Source organism: Panthera onca, chromosome C2 (genome assembly GCF_046562875.1).
Source record: "Panthera onca isolate mPanOnc1 chromosome C2, mPanOnc1 haplotype 2, whole genome shotgun sequence".
Lineage (NCBI taxonomy): Eukaryota > Metazoa > Chordata > Mammalia > Carnivora > Felidae > Panthera > Panthera onca.
Window position 1 is genome coordinate 153,417,918 of NC_138347.1, and position 18,632 is coordinate 153,436,549.

Below are 18,632 nucleotides of genomic sequence, written 5' to 3' on the forward strand. Positions count from 1 at the left end.
GGGTGGCGCAGTCGGTTGAGCGTCCGACTTCAGCCAGGTCACGATCTCACGGTCCGTGAGTTCGAGCCCCGCGTCGGGCTCTGGGCTGATGGCTCAGAGCCTGGAGCCTGTTTCCGATTCTGTGTCTCCCTCTTTCTCTGTCCCTCCCCCGTTCATGCTCTGTCTCTCTCTGTCCCAAAAATAAATAAAAAAATTTAAAAAAAAAAAAAAAATAAACATTAAAAAAAATTTTTTTAATTGAATTCCCAAAAGCTGAGAGCGTCAAGAATCTCTGTTACAGATGATTTCACGGAACGGTGCAAACTGACTCAGAAGGACAGAGACAACTAGAGAGGCAGTATTTTATTTCTGAAAGATATCTCCAATTAAGAAGAATAAAAAAGAGGGGCGCTGGCTGACTCAGTTGGTGGGGCCTGCAACTCTTGATCTCGAGGTTGTAAGTTCAAGCCCTGTGGTGGGTGTAGAGATTGCTTGAAAATGAAATTTTAGGGGGAAAAAAAGGAAGAAAAATAAGTAAGAAAAGCAAAAAGTGACAAAAAAAAAAGACAAGAAAAAGTGACATTTTTCTTGAAGTTTGGGAAAGCATTCCAATCCAAAGCAGCCCAATGCTTCATTATTTTTCACTTGCAAATGTCGCGATTAACAAAAAATTGGTTATGTGCTATGCCATCCAAGAACTGACAGGCACAGCAAAAGCCTTTTTGTTTCCATATAATAATAATCTTCTGTATGTGATTCACAAATTATGAGTATTTTCATACTTCTGAATTCATTTGCTCGTCACAAGGACCCTAAGAAGGGGATCTGCATTTCACCACAATTTTAAGGCTCTCAGAAGTTAAAGGCAGTTTTGCCCAAAGCCACATGGCAGGTAAGGGATGAAATCCTGTGATCCCTCCACTATTCCAGGCTGTCTCTATGGGGAAGTGTGCCTGAAAAACAGCAAGTTAATGAGCAGGGTAAGTGAAGGTATCAATCCTTCCTTCCAAAGTTCAACAAGTAAAAAGACAGATAACATCCAGGACCAAAGTCCACATAATGGTCTGTCTGTTTCCCTCCCTCCATGTAGGGACCTGAGCAGAACAAGCACGGCAGGCCTTCCCATCTTCCATGGCTGCCCCCAGTAACAACTTCACGAGCACCTACTATGTGCAAAGCATCGCGAGAGGAGATTTACATGCCATGTTACTGGCAATGCCCACAGCTCCACGAGGCAAGTACTATTCTTTCCATTTGACAAAGAGAAAACCTGAGTCACTGAAAAGTTAACTTCCAAAGGTCCTCCAGCCAGCAAGCGGCAAAGCTAGGATATAAATCCAGGCTGATCCAGAAGACTCCAAAAACCATCCTCTTCTCACTAGTCTATACCAGGTCTCACTCCAAACTATATAAATAGATTATCATGCTCTTAGAAAAGTCATTAGATTCAGCCATAAAAAAGGAATGAAGTAATGAAACCTGTTACAACATAGATGAACCTTGAAAACATGCTAACTGAAAACAGCCCAGACACAAAGGGTCACAAATTGTATGGTTCCGTTTATACAACGTATCCTGAACAAGCACATCCACAGAGACAGCAAGCAGATTGGTGGTCACCAGGGACTGGGGGAGAGGGAACGCAGGGAGTAAGTGCGTCATGAGTATGGGGTTTCTTTTTGGATTAACGAAAATGTCATGGAACTAGAGAGATACGATGAATACACGGTATCACTAAGGTACCATATGCCACTTTAAAATGGTAAATGTTATGTTACAGGAATTTAATCTCAATTTAAAAAAAAGTCATCAGAGTGGAACAGAGGGCAGGAGGCTATGGTCGCTTTATGTGGCCTAGTTAGCCTTTCACATGCTCTTACACTCTCAGCTGTTCTAAAGCACCCTGCCCTAGAGAGGCAAAAAAGATTCATCTCAAGCAACAAAAACGGAAGGAAGCTCTACGCTGATGTTAAAACAAGACTATGCCCAGGATCACAAGGGGAAAGCATATGGTCAACTGAACAGATCTGCCATTTACACAGGGTGAGAGAGTGTCAGAAATCTACAGACTTCAGAGTCAGTGCAAATTCAGTCTGCTCTCCTTTGCCTTCAACGCCTACAATCATATAGATGATTTTTTATATCCTTATAAGGAAGCTTGCAACCAAAGACCGACTTATTTAGATTTACATATAGTATTTACTGACACAAGAAAATAGACATATTAGGATTTTCTGCAATAGCTGAAAAAAGGTAAAACCTTTAATTGACCAAGAAATTAACTTAATGAAACCATCTACTTCCCAAGCATTCTGAATCACAAAGACTTTACTGTATCTACTGGAGAGGTGAACAGATATTTACATCGAGTTAAACTTCCACATTTTGCTAAAAGAAACCTTATAACATTGAAAACAATAAATCAGGGTCCTAACCCATGCGGAGTATCCGCCCTCTTAGAGGTTTAACAAAACCAAAACCCCAGGGAGTGGGAGGGCAAAGCAGATACACCCTTTTAATCAGTAACTTAATTATGAAATGAGAAAGTACTTCCTGTAAGATAAACTGAACTGGGGTTTAGTCTACATTGTACTTTGTGGTCGAAAATACCTTTTAGAATTGTCAAAAATGCTTTAAAAGCAAAGAGATGAAGGGTAATGCTACTCTTTCAATCAGAAACGACTTCTGAAGTTAAACCTCTGAAACACAGGATCGTTAGGATTGAAATTTGGGAGTTTGGGAAGAAATAAAAAGATAACCTTTACCTTACTTAGCCTATTGTAAAAGAATGTTCAAATCATCCCTTTCAAAAAGGATTGTTTTGGGGAAAAAATATTATTTTGTAAAGAAATATTCAATTAAAAATTTTTTTTAATTTTTGTTAATGTTTATTTTTGAGAGAGACAGAGACAGAGCACGAGCAGGGGAGGGGCAGAGAAAAGGAGAGACACAGAATCTGAAGCAGGCTCCAGGCTCCTAGCTTGTCAGCACAGAGCCTGACATGGGGTTTGAACCCACAAACCACGAGATCATGACCTGAGCCAAAGTTGGATGCTTAATCAACTGAGCCACCCAGGAGTCCCCCCCCCCAAAAAAAATCTTTTTAATGTTTATTTATTTTTGAGAAGGAGAGACAGAGCGTGAGCAGGGGAGGGGCAGAGAGAGAGGGAGACACAGAATCCAAAGCAGGCTCCAGGCTATGAGCTATCGGTACACAGCCCACGCAGGGCTGGAACTTAGGCAGGGCTCGAACTCAGGCAGGGCTCGAACTCAGGAGCTGTGAGATCATGACCTGAGCCAAAGTCGGAGGCTTAACCAACTGACCCACACGGGTGTCCCTCAATTAAAATGTTTTAAGCATCCTGGATAAAATAAGCCTTTTTAAAAAGCAGTAGTAGCAATCGACTACTAAAAACAAGTTATTTTCAGGGTTTCAACTGTATTGTATAGAAACCAATATACTAGAATATCAACCAATGTACTGAGTATAGTCATGATGCTATCAACACTGACTATTACTCAGTACTGCAGATTTCAATCAAATTGGTTACATGTATAAACTAAGTTCAGCAGCATTAAACTCGAAATCACAAAGTGAAAGAGATGCAATGTTGCAAGAAAATAAGATCCTAAAGAAAGTATGCATGTGCTTCATATGCTTATACAACTTGCGAGATCATTTAAATGTATTCACCAAGGGCACCGTATAATATGCCATTAACTTTGAATGCAATAATTGTACTATAAAGTGTTTATTTTGCTACCAACATCTACTATAAAAAGTCAAAATTTTTTTTGTTTTAATGTAACTTTCATCAAACCAACATCTATAAAAGCTAAAAAAAATTTTGTTTTAATGTAACTTTCATCAAATCGACATCTATAAAAAGTTAAAAAATTTTTGTTATAATGTAACTTTCATCAAAATGTTTAAATTTGCATCTATCCTAGAACCCAGCAGTCCCATTCCTAGGATTCTATCCTACAGAAAAAGAGCATTATAAGTGTTTATGTACATGTTCAGTACAGTACTGCTTGTAATACTGAAAAGATTGTAACATTTGACTTATAATACTGAGACTTTCTCCAACCTAATCTATAGAATCGATACAATCCCAATCAAAACCTCTATAGGTTTGTTTTGTTGTTGTCACTGTTGGTGTTTTATTTTGTTGTGAGTTTGTTTTTGTGAGACTTGAAAATCTGATTCTAAAATTTATATGGAATTTATATGGAAAGGAATAAGAATAACAAGACATTCTAGAACAAGGTGGGAGTGCTGTCGTGTGTCCCCCAAAATTCACACGTTGAAGCCCCAGCCCTCAAAATGTGATGTTATTTGGAGACAGAGCCTTTGGGAGGTAATTAGCTAGATAAGGTCAAGAGGACGGGCCTTCATGATGGGATTAGTGCCCTTGTAAAAAGAGAAAGAGACAGGAGAGCTGTCTTTCCCCACTACTCCCACCCATCCCTCTCTACCTAGATGCATGTAGTAAGGAAGGCCCACGCTAAGACATAATGAGAACACAGCTATCTGCAAACCAGGAAGAGAGCCCTCACCAGACAGCCAATCTGCTAGCACCTTGATCTTAGATCGCCCAGTCTCTGGAAACATGAGAAACAAGTGTTTGTTGTTTAAGCCCTTGTCTATGAAATGTTGTTAAAGCACCCCAAATTGACTAAGACAGGAAAGACCTGCTGTACAGAGGGTAAGATTTAAAATAAAACATTAATTAAAGATTTAGTATAAAATATTAAGACAGTGTGGTATTGGATCACAGACAAAGCAAACAAGGGTACAGAATAGGGAGCACAGAAACAAATCCACTCAATATAGGCACTCAATTTCTGAAAAAAGGTAGCACAGTAGAGCAATGTGGAAAGAATGGGACAACTGGATAGCATTATGGGGGGGGGGGGGGGAATGTCCCAGGCTTGATCCCTACCTCACACCATATTGAAAAAAAAAAAACCATTTCCCAAAGGAATGTAGATCCAAATGTGAAAAGTAAAACAGGAGGGGAATATTTGCAAAATGGGTGAAGGAGAGCAACAGGTACAAGCTTCTAGTTATGGAATGATTAAGTCACAGGAATAAAAAGGACAGCATAGAGGATATAATCAATGATATTGTAATACCATTGTACCGCGACAGATGGCAGCCACACTTTGGGTGAGCCCAGCAGAACTTACAGACTTGTCAAATCACTATGTTGAACACCTGAAACTAATGCAACATTGTATGTCAAACATACTTCAATAAAAAAAAAAAAAAGTATTTTTTAAAAGTAAAACAGGAAAATACCCTCAGGGTAAGAAAAGAATTCTTTAATAAGAAAAAAAACACTAGCCAGAAAATATGAATACACCAGAGCTAAGAATTTAAATTAAATCTAAGAATTTCAATTCCTCAAAGGACACCATTAAGAGGGTAAAAGGGAAGCCACAGGGCAGAAGATACCTGCAAGGCATAAAGCCAATAAAAAACTCCTATCCACACTATATAAAAAAGAACTACAAATCAACAAAAGACAAACCAACAGAAAAATGAGCACATCAACAAGCACTTCACAAAAAAAGATATCGAATGGCCAATACACAGATGAAAAATGCTCAATGTTAATAGTCATCAATTAAAACTACAATAAGAGAACACTATACACCCACCAGAATGGCTGAGATTTTAAAGACTAGCAAGGACGTAGAGCAACACTAACTTTCAGAAGCTCCTGGTGGAAAGGTAAAGTTCTACAACTATTTTGAAAAACAACAGGCATTGTCTTCTAGAGTGTCAAAACTATATACGCCTTTGGACCCAGTGTTCTACTCCTAGGTACACAGCAAATGACATGCTGTGTCGTTTGGTACACAGGTATGTGTGTACCAGAAGAAAGGTACAACAATGTTCACAGCAGCATAATTTATAATAACCAAAAACTGTTAACAACCCAAATGTTTATAATATTTACAATAGAAAGCATACTTAAGTGGTACTATAAAGAAAAGGACAGAAACAAATACCAAAAGATCAGGATGAGGGCAATCTTTTTGGGGGGAGAAAACAGTGCTATAACGCTGGCAACGTGCCTTTTCTTGACTTCAGTGGTGGTTACATGGGGTTTACTTCATAATAAATGATTGACTTGTGCATTTCTGTTTTACTCTCTTCTGTATCTGTATCACAGTTCACAGAAAGACAAAAAGTTGAAAAAATCTAATCTGAACTATGTTGCTGGCTGCAAGTCACATAGAATCAGTTGTTACTACATAGTTTCCAATCAATAGCTTGAAAAAATAGAACTTTTCCCTGTATGTTGCTATGTTGAACAAATTATTATCAAATTATTATAAATCTCAAATATTAAAGGCAGAGTATATTATCCTCTCAAATTAAGATTCTCAAAGAAAACATACTTTACAAAAGCATAATTACTATTTACCAAAAAAGAGTAATTGCTGCTAATAAAAATAATACCTAGCAATTAAATAATTGACCTGTCCAAGTAATGTAGTAGCCTACATTTTAGATTAATAAGCTTCTTGTAAGACGTTTATTTTAGAAGAAATTCCAAACTTACCTCTCTGTTGGGTGTACCTTCATCAAGTTGCTCTGTAAATGAAGATGCCCTGCTCCTGGTTCCTGTTGGTGTTGAAGAATTGGAGGGAGCCTAGATTAAAAGATTATTGCACGAATTAGAAAGACTTCATTGACTAGTGGGCTATGCACTGTGTAGTCCTTCTCTCAGTCCCCGCCCAAAGAACCCCAGGAAAGCAAGGAAAAAAACAAACACATGAAAAACAGAAAACGATACCTAAAACATAATTAACTAGAAGGCCTAGGCTGCCTACTCAGTCCTCGGTAGGACTCTGCCACCAACCAGAGCTATGATCTTAGCTATATTAACTTTTGGAGGGCTATGTGTCCTCACATATAAAATAAGGTTGTGAAGTTAACATAAGATGATAACATCAGGTGAAACTGAAACCAGTTGAGGAGTATATGAAACACTCTGTACTATTCAGGCAATTATCCTGTAAACCAAAATTATTCCAAAACTGGAAGTTCATTAAAAGCAATAAAGTTGCCAATTTAATCTTTAAAGTGATTTCCAGTTCTAATATTCAATACTGTGTAATGCACAGGAAAACATTTCTTTTTTTTTAATGTTTCTTTCTTTGAGAGAGAGGGAGTGTGCATAAGCAGGGGAGGGGCAGAGTGATGGGGAGAGAATCCTCACGAGGCTCCCTGCTCAGCACACAGGCCAACACAGGGCTCGATCCCGCGACCCTGGGATCTTGACCTGAGCCGAAATCAAGAGTTGGACGTTTAACCAAAAGAGCCACCCAGGCGCCCCACAGGTAAACACTTATCTAGTCAAGGGCCTTGTTTTAAGTCTATCTTGCACACCACAGCTAGATCCTGAGATGCCAGTCCATTTAATTCTATAAAGGACAGCCTGGCTCCTATAATTCTCAGTACAAAAACCTTCAGGAGAAAGGGTCCAACCTTAAACTAGAAGGTTGAGGTCTATTCCAAGGTGAACTCAAAAGAGTCCTAAAAGTATAAAGCCGAAACCTTAAGACCCTCCCTTACCCATAATAAATAGATCTGAACTCATCTAACATAGAACATCTAACACAGAAATCAGTCTTGATGTCTTACCCTTTTGTAGTCTGCATATGCATAGCTTTCCATAAATAAAAGGCATTTAATAAGTATCTGTTAAATAAATGAGTGAATGAATGAACAAATGGAACCCTGATCTATCCTATAGGCACACACCGTTAGGGCCAGGCTGGAACAGAGAGGTCATTAGGGACAATGTTCACGCATACACATGCACGTATTTAGTTTACGGTAAGTGTCACATTCAAATTAAGATAGATGTTCCATAAATAGTATTGAGACAAATGGCCATTCAGATGAGAGCAGAGACACCAATCAGATGTTTCCTTCATACTTACCTATATTGAAGGTATTTTTTTCAGTTTTTATTTAAATTCCAGTTAGTTACATACAGTGTAATATTAGTTTCAGGTGTACAAGATAGTGATTCAGCACCTTTCATGTAACACCCTGTGCTCATCACAAGTGTACTCCTTACTCCCCATCACCTATCTAACCCATGATTTTTTAAAAACTGCAATATAAAAGAAGAGAGGAGAGTCTACTTCTGTAATCGCTGAATGGGAACGAGTATTTTATGTCAAAAGCAGAAATCAAAAGGATAATTTTAATTGGGACCAGGGCGGGGGGCGGGGGGGGGGGGGGGGATGTCAACAAAATAATGACAAAAATCTAATAACCTTTTTTTATTTCTAAACAGCTCTTGTAAGTTCATAAATTAGAACTCAGAAAGCTTACTAACCCAGGCTCCCTTTCACCTCGGGCAGGTGACCTGAGCTCCACCAATGAATACACCCATATGAAACTCTGAGTCATAAGTGAGGGATGTGAGGAAACAGGCGTACAAATTTAAAGTTTATCGTCTGGTGAACGATGGAGACAAAGCTTCCTGCAGTTGTGCACAGGAGGGATTAATGCAGCTTCCCAGATGCCTGGCAAGGGCTCCCGCAGACAGTAACCATCCAATCACTTGAAAAGTACACCCCCGCACAGTAAAGGTTTACAATTGTCATCACGTCTTTATGCTTTGGCTTCATGTGAGCCTCATCAGTAACTGACAGCTGCATCAGCTCCGGATTAACTGGCAAAATCAAATGTTGGATTTACAAAGTTGAAGAACAGGTCATAAAACACACCGTCTTCAGAAAAGTTAGTACCGCTTGGCAGGCTTGGCCTGATGGCTGGTAGGTCTTCCCCTGGAGTTGCAAGAGTAAGGATCGCAGACATCACATAGGACTGTAAAATATAAAACATGCATAAAAACTAACTGTACTTGAGCATTTATCCGAAGGAAGGTCCTGGATCTTTAATGGGATATCCTCACTTCAAAATGTAAATGGGTTCAGGAATATCTGGGTGGCTCAGTCGGTTGAGTGCCTGACTCTCGACTTCGGCTCAGGTCACGATCTCACAGTTCACGAGTTTGAGACCCGCTTCAGGCTCTGCACGGACACTGCGGAGCCTGCTTGGGATTCTCTCTCACTCCCTCTCCCTCTCTTTCTACCCCTCCCCTGCTCGCTCGCTCTCTCTCAAAATAAATAAATAAACTAAAAAAAAAAAAAAATCAAAATATCAATGGATTTAGATTCCTTCAAACTAAACTCGGTCTAATTAATTCTCATAGCCATGAGAAATCTAGATAGGTTTCTAAGCTACTCGTCACAATTAATATCTTTATTGCCCACCAATGGATGATTAACTAACCATAGGCCTCAATTTCAGTAAGAAAAATCTTTCAGTCACTGTGGTAGGCAGAATTCTAAGATGACCCCAAATGACCCTCACCCTGTGAGTATGATGAGATCACTCCCCTGATTATCTCACATTACATAGTAAAAGGAATTCCTACAGGCATGTTTAAGGCTACTAATCAGTAGTTTTTGAGTCAATCACAAGATAAGCTGGATGGTCTAGCCTCATCACAGAAGCCCTTCAAAGAAGAGTCTAGAAGGCAGAGGCAGAAGGCAGAGAGATGCACTCCTGCTATCCTAAAAGAAAGCAAGTGCCTATGAGGGCCAAGTGACACGGGGCTCCAGGTAGCCTCTAGGGGCTGAGTGGCCCCCTTCAATAGCCAGGAAGAAGTAAGGACCTCAGTGCTACGACCACGGACAACTGACTTCTACTACGGGCACGTGAGCATGAAAGAACACTGCAAGCTCCAGAGGAGAACCCGGTCGGGTTAACACCCTGTGAGACTCTTAGTAGAGAAGCCAGTCACCCGTACCAGACTTCTGACCTGCAGACTATGAAGTAACAACTGGGTTATTAGGCGCTAAGATTGCAGTAATTTGTTATGCAACATTAGGAACATACACAATCCCTTGTATAAGCCTTGGGAAGAATGAGCCTTAACTGGCTTGTCCCTATGCCACGACTTTTCATTACCCATCAAGACCCTGCTCAGATGTCACCCTCTCTCCAGAAATGCCTTCCTATGGACACTACCGCTCTCCTAGGAGTACATGCCTCTCTACCTTATGGCACAGAGACTACATCTACCCTTCAAGGCAAATGCAACACTTGGCATAGCATGTTAAATAAGTGCTCTGTAATTGTAAATCCTTTTTATTAAGGTAGGTTCCATGCCCAACGTGGGGCTTGAACTCACAACCCTCAGATCAAGAGTCACATGCTCTACCAACTGAGTCAACCAGGCACCCCAACAAATGCTTTTAAATACTGTTTCAGATTCTGTGTCTGTGTCTGTGCCTGTTTCGGATTCTGTGTCTCCCTCTCTCTCAGCCCCTCCCCCACTCGTACTCCGTCTCTCTCTCTCTCTCTCTCTCTCTCTCTCAAAAGTAAATAAAACCTTAAAAAAAATTTTTTTAATAAAAAAAAACTCTGCTCAATCCACTGATTCCACAACCCTCTTCAACTGCTTTTACCATACCATGCCACACTTTGTAAGGAGAATGTATATAAACACAGCCACTAACTCTTCAATCTAGAGTACATCAAAAATACTTATGTATTTTAGCTGTCTTGAAAAATAAAAATTAAAAAGCATTAACTCTAGGTTAAACAATATAATCTAAACACAACAAAAACACAAATTTTGGCTATTCACATTACTGAAAAGTTCTACGTATTTTTTTAATTCTATTTATTTATTTTGAGAGACAGTGCGTACACGTGCACAAGAGAAAGAATCCCAAGCAGGCTCCCAGCTTCCGGGGCAGAGCCCAATGTGGGGCTTGAACTCACGAAACCGTGAGATCATGACCTGAGCCAAAGCCAAGACTCAGATGCTTAAAGGATTGAACCACCCAGGTGCCCCTGAAAAGTTCTACATATAGTCAAAACTATGATAACCAAAGTTTACTCACTGGGGGCTCTATTATCTGGGAGTTTTCATGGAAAGAATTGAGACAGCTGAATTGTTAGATTTAGAAAAATACAGATATAAACATAAGTATAGGTATAGATATCTATATAGAGTTATAGATCCAAAACAGTTAAACCTCATTGGTGCCTGAAAGGCTCTGGAGATACAATGAGGTTCAACCATTTTGAATGTATAACTTTTTGAAATCAATTAACAAACTGTAGCTTTTATTTATTTTTTTTTTTTTCTTTTATTTATTTTTGGGACAGAGAGAGACAGAGCATGAACGGGGGAGGGACAGAGAGAGAGGGAGACACAGAATCGGAAACAGGCTCCAGGCTCCGAGCCATCAGCCCAGAGCCTGACGCGGGGCTCGAACTCACGGACCGCGAGATCGTGACCTGGCTGAAGTCGGACGCTTAACCGACTGCGCCACCCAGGCGCCCCAAACTGTAGCTTTTAAAGACAAAAAGAAACCGAACATAATTTAACATTTTCCAGGTCAGTTGTCACTCACACAACTTGTGTAAGTCTTCTCTACTCATTTTAGCCTACTACTGGTTTAGAAACTGGATAATTACACTTATTGGAATTCTAGACAAAATAAGCATGAGGAGGGGGCACCTGGGTGGCTCAGTCAGATGAGCATCCGACTTCAGCTCGGGTCCTGATCTCGCGGTTCGTGAATTCAAGCCCCACATCGAGCTCTCTGCTGACAGCACGGAGCCTGCTTTGGATCCCCTGTCTCCCCCTCCCCACCCTTCCCTGGCTCCTATTCTCTCTCTTGAAAATAAACATTAAAAAAAATAAGAATAAGGAAGCTTTAAATGAAGGTTTTTTTAAAGCTTCCTTATGAATAACTCAGATTCTCTATGGAATATGAGGTTGGTGACATTAAAATTTTGGCTGCCTTTTGACTTATTTCATGGTTTAAGTTATGCCCCAAAGAGATGAGATGTTATTCCTACACAGCATAACAAAATCTGGCTTCCCTGCTTCCTCCCGCACCCATGGATAATCAATATGGCAAGGGCACCACCACAGAATCCTTCTTATCACAGCCCTGGTGAAAGTCTCTTCCTAATCTATTTGACGTTCCAACTCTATTGGAATGGCCAAAGTAACTTGGGAGTTAATTCTTCATATAAACCTTTATATCCTACTTACCAAAATTATCAGGGCTTTCACGTGTCCTTAATAAAGCACCTTCTGTATCCCAACATCTAAAACAGTAGTGCCGTAAATGAATACTGCTGTTCATGTTATAAATGCTTACCTCTCAAAACAAGTCCTTTAATATAGTGAAACCCACTCACCCAAAAGTAATTTAAGGAAACTTGCAGTCAAACAGACAGATGGCAGATGGACTATATGCTCATACGTTCTCTACCTCTTTCTACTTTCTACCTCTCCCTACTTTCTCTACCTTGAAATTAAAAATTGTCAGCCAAGTTTCAGAAGACTGGTATGAATGAAAGAACAGTAAAATATTTAACACAGATGAGGACACTATAACCCCAAGGACCTACAGATGGGAAAGTGATGAGAAGCAAGCCTGTTTTCATCCTCATGACCATGAAAAGACTTAGGACTTAAAACAAAAAGTATAAATGCAAGATGCAAAGTGAAGAGAGAGAATCAAAAACAAAGATTGGTTGAAAGATCCTCAGGTCCCCATCCTACCTTACAGATCCTCTAAAGAACCTGAGGTTTATTTTCAGGAGCTAATGAGGCTCCAAACTGGGTGAAACCAAGCATAGTAAGATAGGAGTGCAGGGCAAAGTATATGACTAACTTTGGAGGGATTAAGTGATACTATCGACAGTGAATTAGCCCTACTTCAGAAAGTTGGCAGCTTGGCTTAAAACCCCTCACCCTTTCTCTAAAACACACCATGCTTCTCTGGAGAAACCAAATGACCTCTTTAGAAAGAACTCTGGTCACCAGCATGAAGATATTTCCCCCAACAGTAACTCAGCAGTGAGCCCCAGTGTCTCTATGCCATCACATGCCATTTCCAAAGAGTATCAGACTTTTAGTGCCTCACCCTTGATAGCCCAGAGCACTTAATAAAGTTCCCAAAGTAAAAAAGGGAGCAAAAAAAAAAAAAAAAAAAAAAAACTAGAAAAAACAAACAATAGAGATTAAAAGAAAACTTCAAAACAAAAAAATCACCATTATTCTCAGAGATATTAAAAATATTATATCTACATAACAAGAATAATGCTATGAAAAAGCAAAAGACAGTAAGAAACAGCCCTTAGAAATTTTAAGACAGCCAAATTAGTTAAAAATTCAATTGAGTTTGAAAGTTGAAGCAATCTCTCAAAAGTAGAGCAAAACAAAACAAAAATCCGAACACACACACACAAAACAACAACAACAAAACCAAAAACGGAAAATAAAGGGTAAAAAAAGTGAAAGAATCTATCCTGAAGGCATAAAAGCTACCAAACTGCAGCTCAAGAGAAAAGACAAAAAACAAAGGAGAGGGAATTATCAAAGAAATTACATCTACAAGTTTCCAAGAAGGTGAGCACAGGAGTCACAAACAATGCCCACTGAGTGTCCAGAACAAAGCATATAGAAATCCATTCAAAGGCATATTTACCATGAAACTTGAGACAAAATATAAAAGGAAGATCCTAGAGTCTCCAGAAAGAAAAAAAACAGCACAATGACAATGGACTTCTCAATAGCAACACTGCAAACAGAAAACAATGGATCAATGCTCCCAAAATCATCGACCTTGGCGGGAAATCAGTAAATACGGTTTATAATGTACAAATCAACAAACCAGCAAAGCAACAAAATCTTTTTATTAGAAATATGAAGTTAAATATCTGGGCAAACAGAAAATATTGAGAACATGGAGAACAGGACTGCAGGGTTGGAGCAGACAATGGTTCTTTTTTTGCATAATACCCTTTTAGCAGTACTTGACCTTTTAAAACCGTACATTATTTTTGATAAAAACAAAAGCAAATGTTTACTTTAAAATTTAAATTAAATATCATAGGTAACACGTTCAATACAAAATACCCAACAAAATTTAAAAGCATGACTAAGAGATGATCTATTTCTCATCTTAAATCTCATCCAATAGTTGATAAGAAATGATAAGTGGACTGATATTCTCAACCCTTCAGACACTGGCTATTGTTAACAGCATATCTGAAGGCCAGTCACATGGCACGTGCTAACTGAACCCCAGTGATTCTATAAAATAAGACAGAAAAATCAGTAATACCTTTACAATCTAAGGAACATACACTTGTTGAGAATTTATAATTTAAAGTCAAATATTCCAGAATTCGAATTTATGTTTAAGTACATCATGGTGATTGGGTTTCTAGTATAAGAATGTAAAAAAAAAAAAAATGTAGACTGAATGCTATTGTTTACTTCCTCTCCCTCCCCAAAACTTACTGAAACAAAGGCTTAAAAAAAAAAGTAGAAAAACAGATTAATGAAAACTCATGAACAAGACAGAGAACAGCAGTGAAAAGATAAAACAAAATTCTTAAGACTCGAAGGCAAAAGGATTCAAGTTGGTTGAGAAATCAGGGCAAAGGTAGCTACAGCTCCAAATTTGCACAGAAGGCTAAAGAAGAGGCAGCAGCAACTTTTTCCAATAGGAAAAAAAAAAATCATGGGTTTAAAGTACTAGAACGGGAAATTATTGTTCTCATTATTGCTCTCAGGGATTAATTAAGGGTTTGTGTAACACACAGGTACTTGAGGTCAGCCTCCTCCAACCCAAACATTTACAGACCAAAGTAACTGCAAAATATAAGAAGCAACCTACCTTGTAGGAGTTAGATCTTCAATAGTGGGGGCTGGTCCCACAAAGCAGCAGGGTAACAACATAGCCACGTTTGCCCAATGCAATCCCAGGCCCACCCAGTTCATGCCAGTTTATGTTCCAAGATCATTATTAGTAGTGTCCCCTTTCACTCTCAAGAATGTTAGCGGAATAAATTATACGGTCACCTTTCAAAGTAGGTAGACCCTCTTCGTTTAGGCTGGCAGAGGAGGCATTGTCTTACTTCCACAAGCACTCTCCACACAGGACAGAAGCACGAAAGAGCAGAGAAAACCCATGTCATCTATCAAAATAAATCACCCTCCAGGACTTCATAAGTATAAATGAACAAACAATAATCACAAGGCATCTGTCTTTAAAAAAAAAAAAAAAAGCAAAACGAGATGATCAGTACAAATACAACAAGTGACCCAGAAAAATTAGATAAATCAAGAAACAGAACTTAGGGGTGCCTGGGTGGCTCAGTCAGTTGAGCATCCAACTCTTAAATTTCAGCTCAGGTCTTGATCCCAGAGTTGCGAGTTCAAGCCCCGTGCTGGGCTCCGCGCTGGGTGTGGAACCTACTTAACCAAAAATAAATTAATTTTTAAAAAATAAAAATTTTTAACTTCATTTTTAATTGGTGATTAGGCTTCATCAGAGTTGATTAAATAATTACTTAAAATAATATCTGCAAGGAAGGATGCAAATACTCTTAGTACCAACCAAACAGAAGCAACTGGGGAATATTAGAAGGCTATCCTGCTTTTATTAAATGTTTTCAAACTCTTAAGGGACCCTACACTATATCACTATTACTACTGCTGAAAAATTTTACAAATATTGTAAAGAAAATGGTTCACCTATCCCACAATTACCAACGCCTACTAGCTCAATCTACTGGAAACCTGCCTATCAGGCCACCTCACCTACGAAAAGCAAGCTGAGAACCAGGAAGTATGCACACAAAGGCCTCCAAAAACCTCAAAACAAATGTCTCAAAATTTGTGTTAATACACTAACGAATCCCTCAGGTACCTGCCCTTATTTAACGCAAAATTTTAGAAGCTTATGTGTCTTGATTCAAGCTGGAGACACTTGAAAAGCAGAAAGAAGAAAGACACAAGGCAGACGGCAAGGAAGGTAACAAAATTACAAAAGGTAGACCAAGAGCAAACAAACCTCTTTTTTTTTTTAATTTCTTTTTAATTTTTTTAAATTTATTTTTGAGACAGAGAGAGACAGAGCATGAGCAGGGGAGGGGCAGAGAGAGAGGGAGACACAGAATCCGAAGCAGGCGCCAGGCTCCGAACTGTCAGTACAGAGCCTGACGCGGGGCTCGAACTCACGGAGCCCGAGATCATGACCTGAGCGGAAGTGGGAAGCTTACCCGACTGAGCCACCCAGGCGCCCCAAGAGCAAACAAAACCTCTTGAGTGAATAAAAGGGAAATGCCTTTCACACCCTGTTAAATTCTTAAGGGCACGGTGCCTTCAACACAAAATAATTTATACTCAAAAATGAAGAGGACGCCTGAGTGGCTCAGTTGGTTAAGCGTCAGACTTCAGCTGGGTCATGATCTCATGGTTCATTGGTTCAAGCCCCCACGTCGGGCTCTGTGCTAAAAGCTCAGAGCCTGGAGTCTGCTTTGGATTCTGTGTGTATGTCTCTCTCTGTCCCTCCCCTCCCTGCTCTCTGTCTCTCAAAAGTAAATTAAAATGTTAAATTAAAAAAAGAATTTTTTAATGAAAAATGATAATATACAAATTCAAGATCCTTTGCTTAAGCAAACAAGTATACATATAACCTACTGCAAAATGATTGTCATCAAAAAAGTTTTCTGTTTTTAATTTACCCTTAAAAAAAGAAACATTAGATCTGAAAGCAATAATCTAGAACTTCTCATCCTAAAGGGTTCTTAACAGCTGAAGATCTGAGACCAGAACAGAATCAAGTTTCTATCTGTAGATGATCACTAACAGCTTAACTCTTTCGTTCTTGAAAAATACATAGTATCAAAGAGGATTTTTAAAAATCTTGTCTACCCAAAGTGATTTTATTTGATCCAGATGTACTGTCTCACTTAATGTTAGCTTGTACCTAACTTTTTTACTATTCTAAAAACGACCTCTCAGTTAATGCACACAAGCAATGCATTTTCATGAAGAAAAACTAAACATTATCTATAAGAAAAATAATCTGGGGTACCCGGGTGGCTCGGCTGGCTGAGCACCTGACTCTTGGTTTCCACTCTGGTCATGACCCAAGGTTGTGGGATCGAGCCCTACATCGGGCTCTGCATCCGGCTCTGTGGCCAGGCTCTGCACTGACTGTGAAGCCTGCTTAAGATTCTCTCTCTCCCTCTGCCCCTGCCCCCCTCACGCTCTTGCTCTCCCTCTCTAAAATAAAAATAACAATAATAATACCTCATGCACGCTCTTGCTCTCCCTCTCTAACATAACAATATAATATCTCATGAGCACTTCCCTCTTAAACTATTTTCACTGCCTGCATATAAATATCCTTTGTATACATTTTCCCCCACAAAACTGGGATCACACTTTACATGCTGCTTCTTAATCTGTCCTTTAACACAAATACCTTTGCACGTTAACTATTACTTTTCTGTGGGCTCTAGCAATAGCTGTGTGACGTCAGGCAAGTTAGCCTCTCTGAACCTCACTCCTTCATCTATAAGCCTACCTACCTCTTTGGTTTACGTAAGAATGAAATAAAAGAATCCACACAAAATACAAAGCAAAATGCCTCCCACGTAGTAAGAACCCAGTGAATATTGGCTTTTGTTAAGGCTGCGTGATAGCCGACTACCGAACACAGCCTATTAACCAATTTTCTATGTTTAGCCAGTTTTTACCTACTAAAACAGCATTGCAATAAAAATCCATGAGGCCGAACCTTTTAATACATCCTAAACTTTCTCAGGATAAAGTCCCAGCGATGGAATCTTGGGTCAATGATATTTTACGCATTCCCAAAGGTAAGTGCTTTACATCCACTAACCTGGTGCTTCCCCACATTCCTCCTCCCTACCTCACTTTTAAGACTTTTGTTTCTTAAGAACCCTGTTTTGTAAAGTTAGAAAAGCTTGCAGTAAATGCCACGAACAGTAAGATACTTACTATTTGAATGTTATCACTATTTACATTTTACTCAGGAGAATGACCAAGCCTTCAGCGTCATGTTCCAATGTATTTCAGTTTTACTGTACATGAGCTTTAGCTTTTGAGAGGACAGCTTCGATTGACAGTTTCAGAATAAACCCCATGCAACAATCGATTTAATAATTGTTAATCAGTTGCTTCGCGGTTGTTAAAAAGCTGTGTAAGATAATTGCTATCTTTTTAAAACGTATTTTTAAATGTCTCCAAATGAATCAAAACTCAGCCTTTCTTACAGAAACTCTAAAATAGAGAGAGAGAGGGGCTCAGTCCGTTGAGGCTGAGAAAAGCCGGAAAGCAATGCAGCAGAAGCCCTCATCTTTGCTCCAGAGACCGACTGCCGCAGGCACCAACACACACATCCTCAGCGGAGTCCAGGAGACTGTTTCTTTAACTTAACAATGCTAACACGCCCCCTTTTTCCTAGAAACTGTCACTTCCTGAAGCCACGGCATGCAAGAAAAAGGAACGGAGCCCGGCTCTCGGAGAAGCAGAACGCCCGGCTGGGGACAGGCGTAACCCTGGCCTGGCCTCGGGACGTCTGCCCCTCCGCCCGGCCCGGATCAACCAAGTTATGCGAAGTGACTAACTCGTGACAGCCTCGGGCTCTGGACGCGGGCCACACCGCCACCCCTTTCAGGTCCAACGCTCCAGCGAGCAGCCTGGCCCGGAACGGCCGGACCCTCAGCCCTCCCCTCCCCACGGTTTGGCACTACA

At 39.8% G+C, this 18,632-nt stretch overlaps 1 protein-coding gene across 9 annotated transcripts in view; it reads right to left on the reverse strand.

Annotated features, from left to right (window-relative positions):
- GOLGA4 (golgin A4) overlaps positions 1-18,632 on the reverse strand; it is a 125,266-nt gene that overhangs the window by 105,962 nt on the left and 672 nt on the right. For 6 of the 9 annotated variants that reach the window (XM_078432520.2, XM_078432519.2, XM_078432518.2 and 3 more), the window contains exons 2-3: positions 8,743-8,802; positions 6,558-6,647 (exon numbers count right to left, since the gene is read on the reverse strand). The exons of 1 other annotated variant lie outside the window; for it this stretch is intronic. In XM_078432520.2, the coding sequence (XP_078288646.2) occupies positions 6,558-6,647; positions 8,743-8,802 (150 nt within the window). The remainder of the gene's footprint in view (positions 1-6,557; positions 6,648-8,742; positions 8,803-18,632) is intronic. 2 more of the 9 variants (XM_078432521.2, XM_078432517.2) reach the window with 1 other exon arrangement.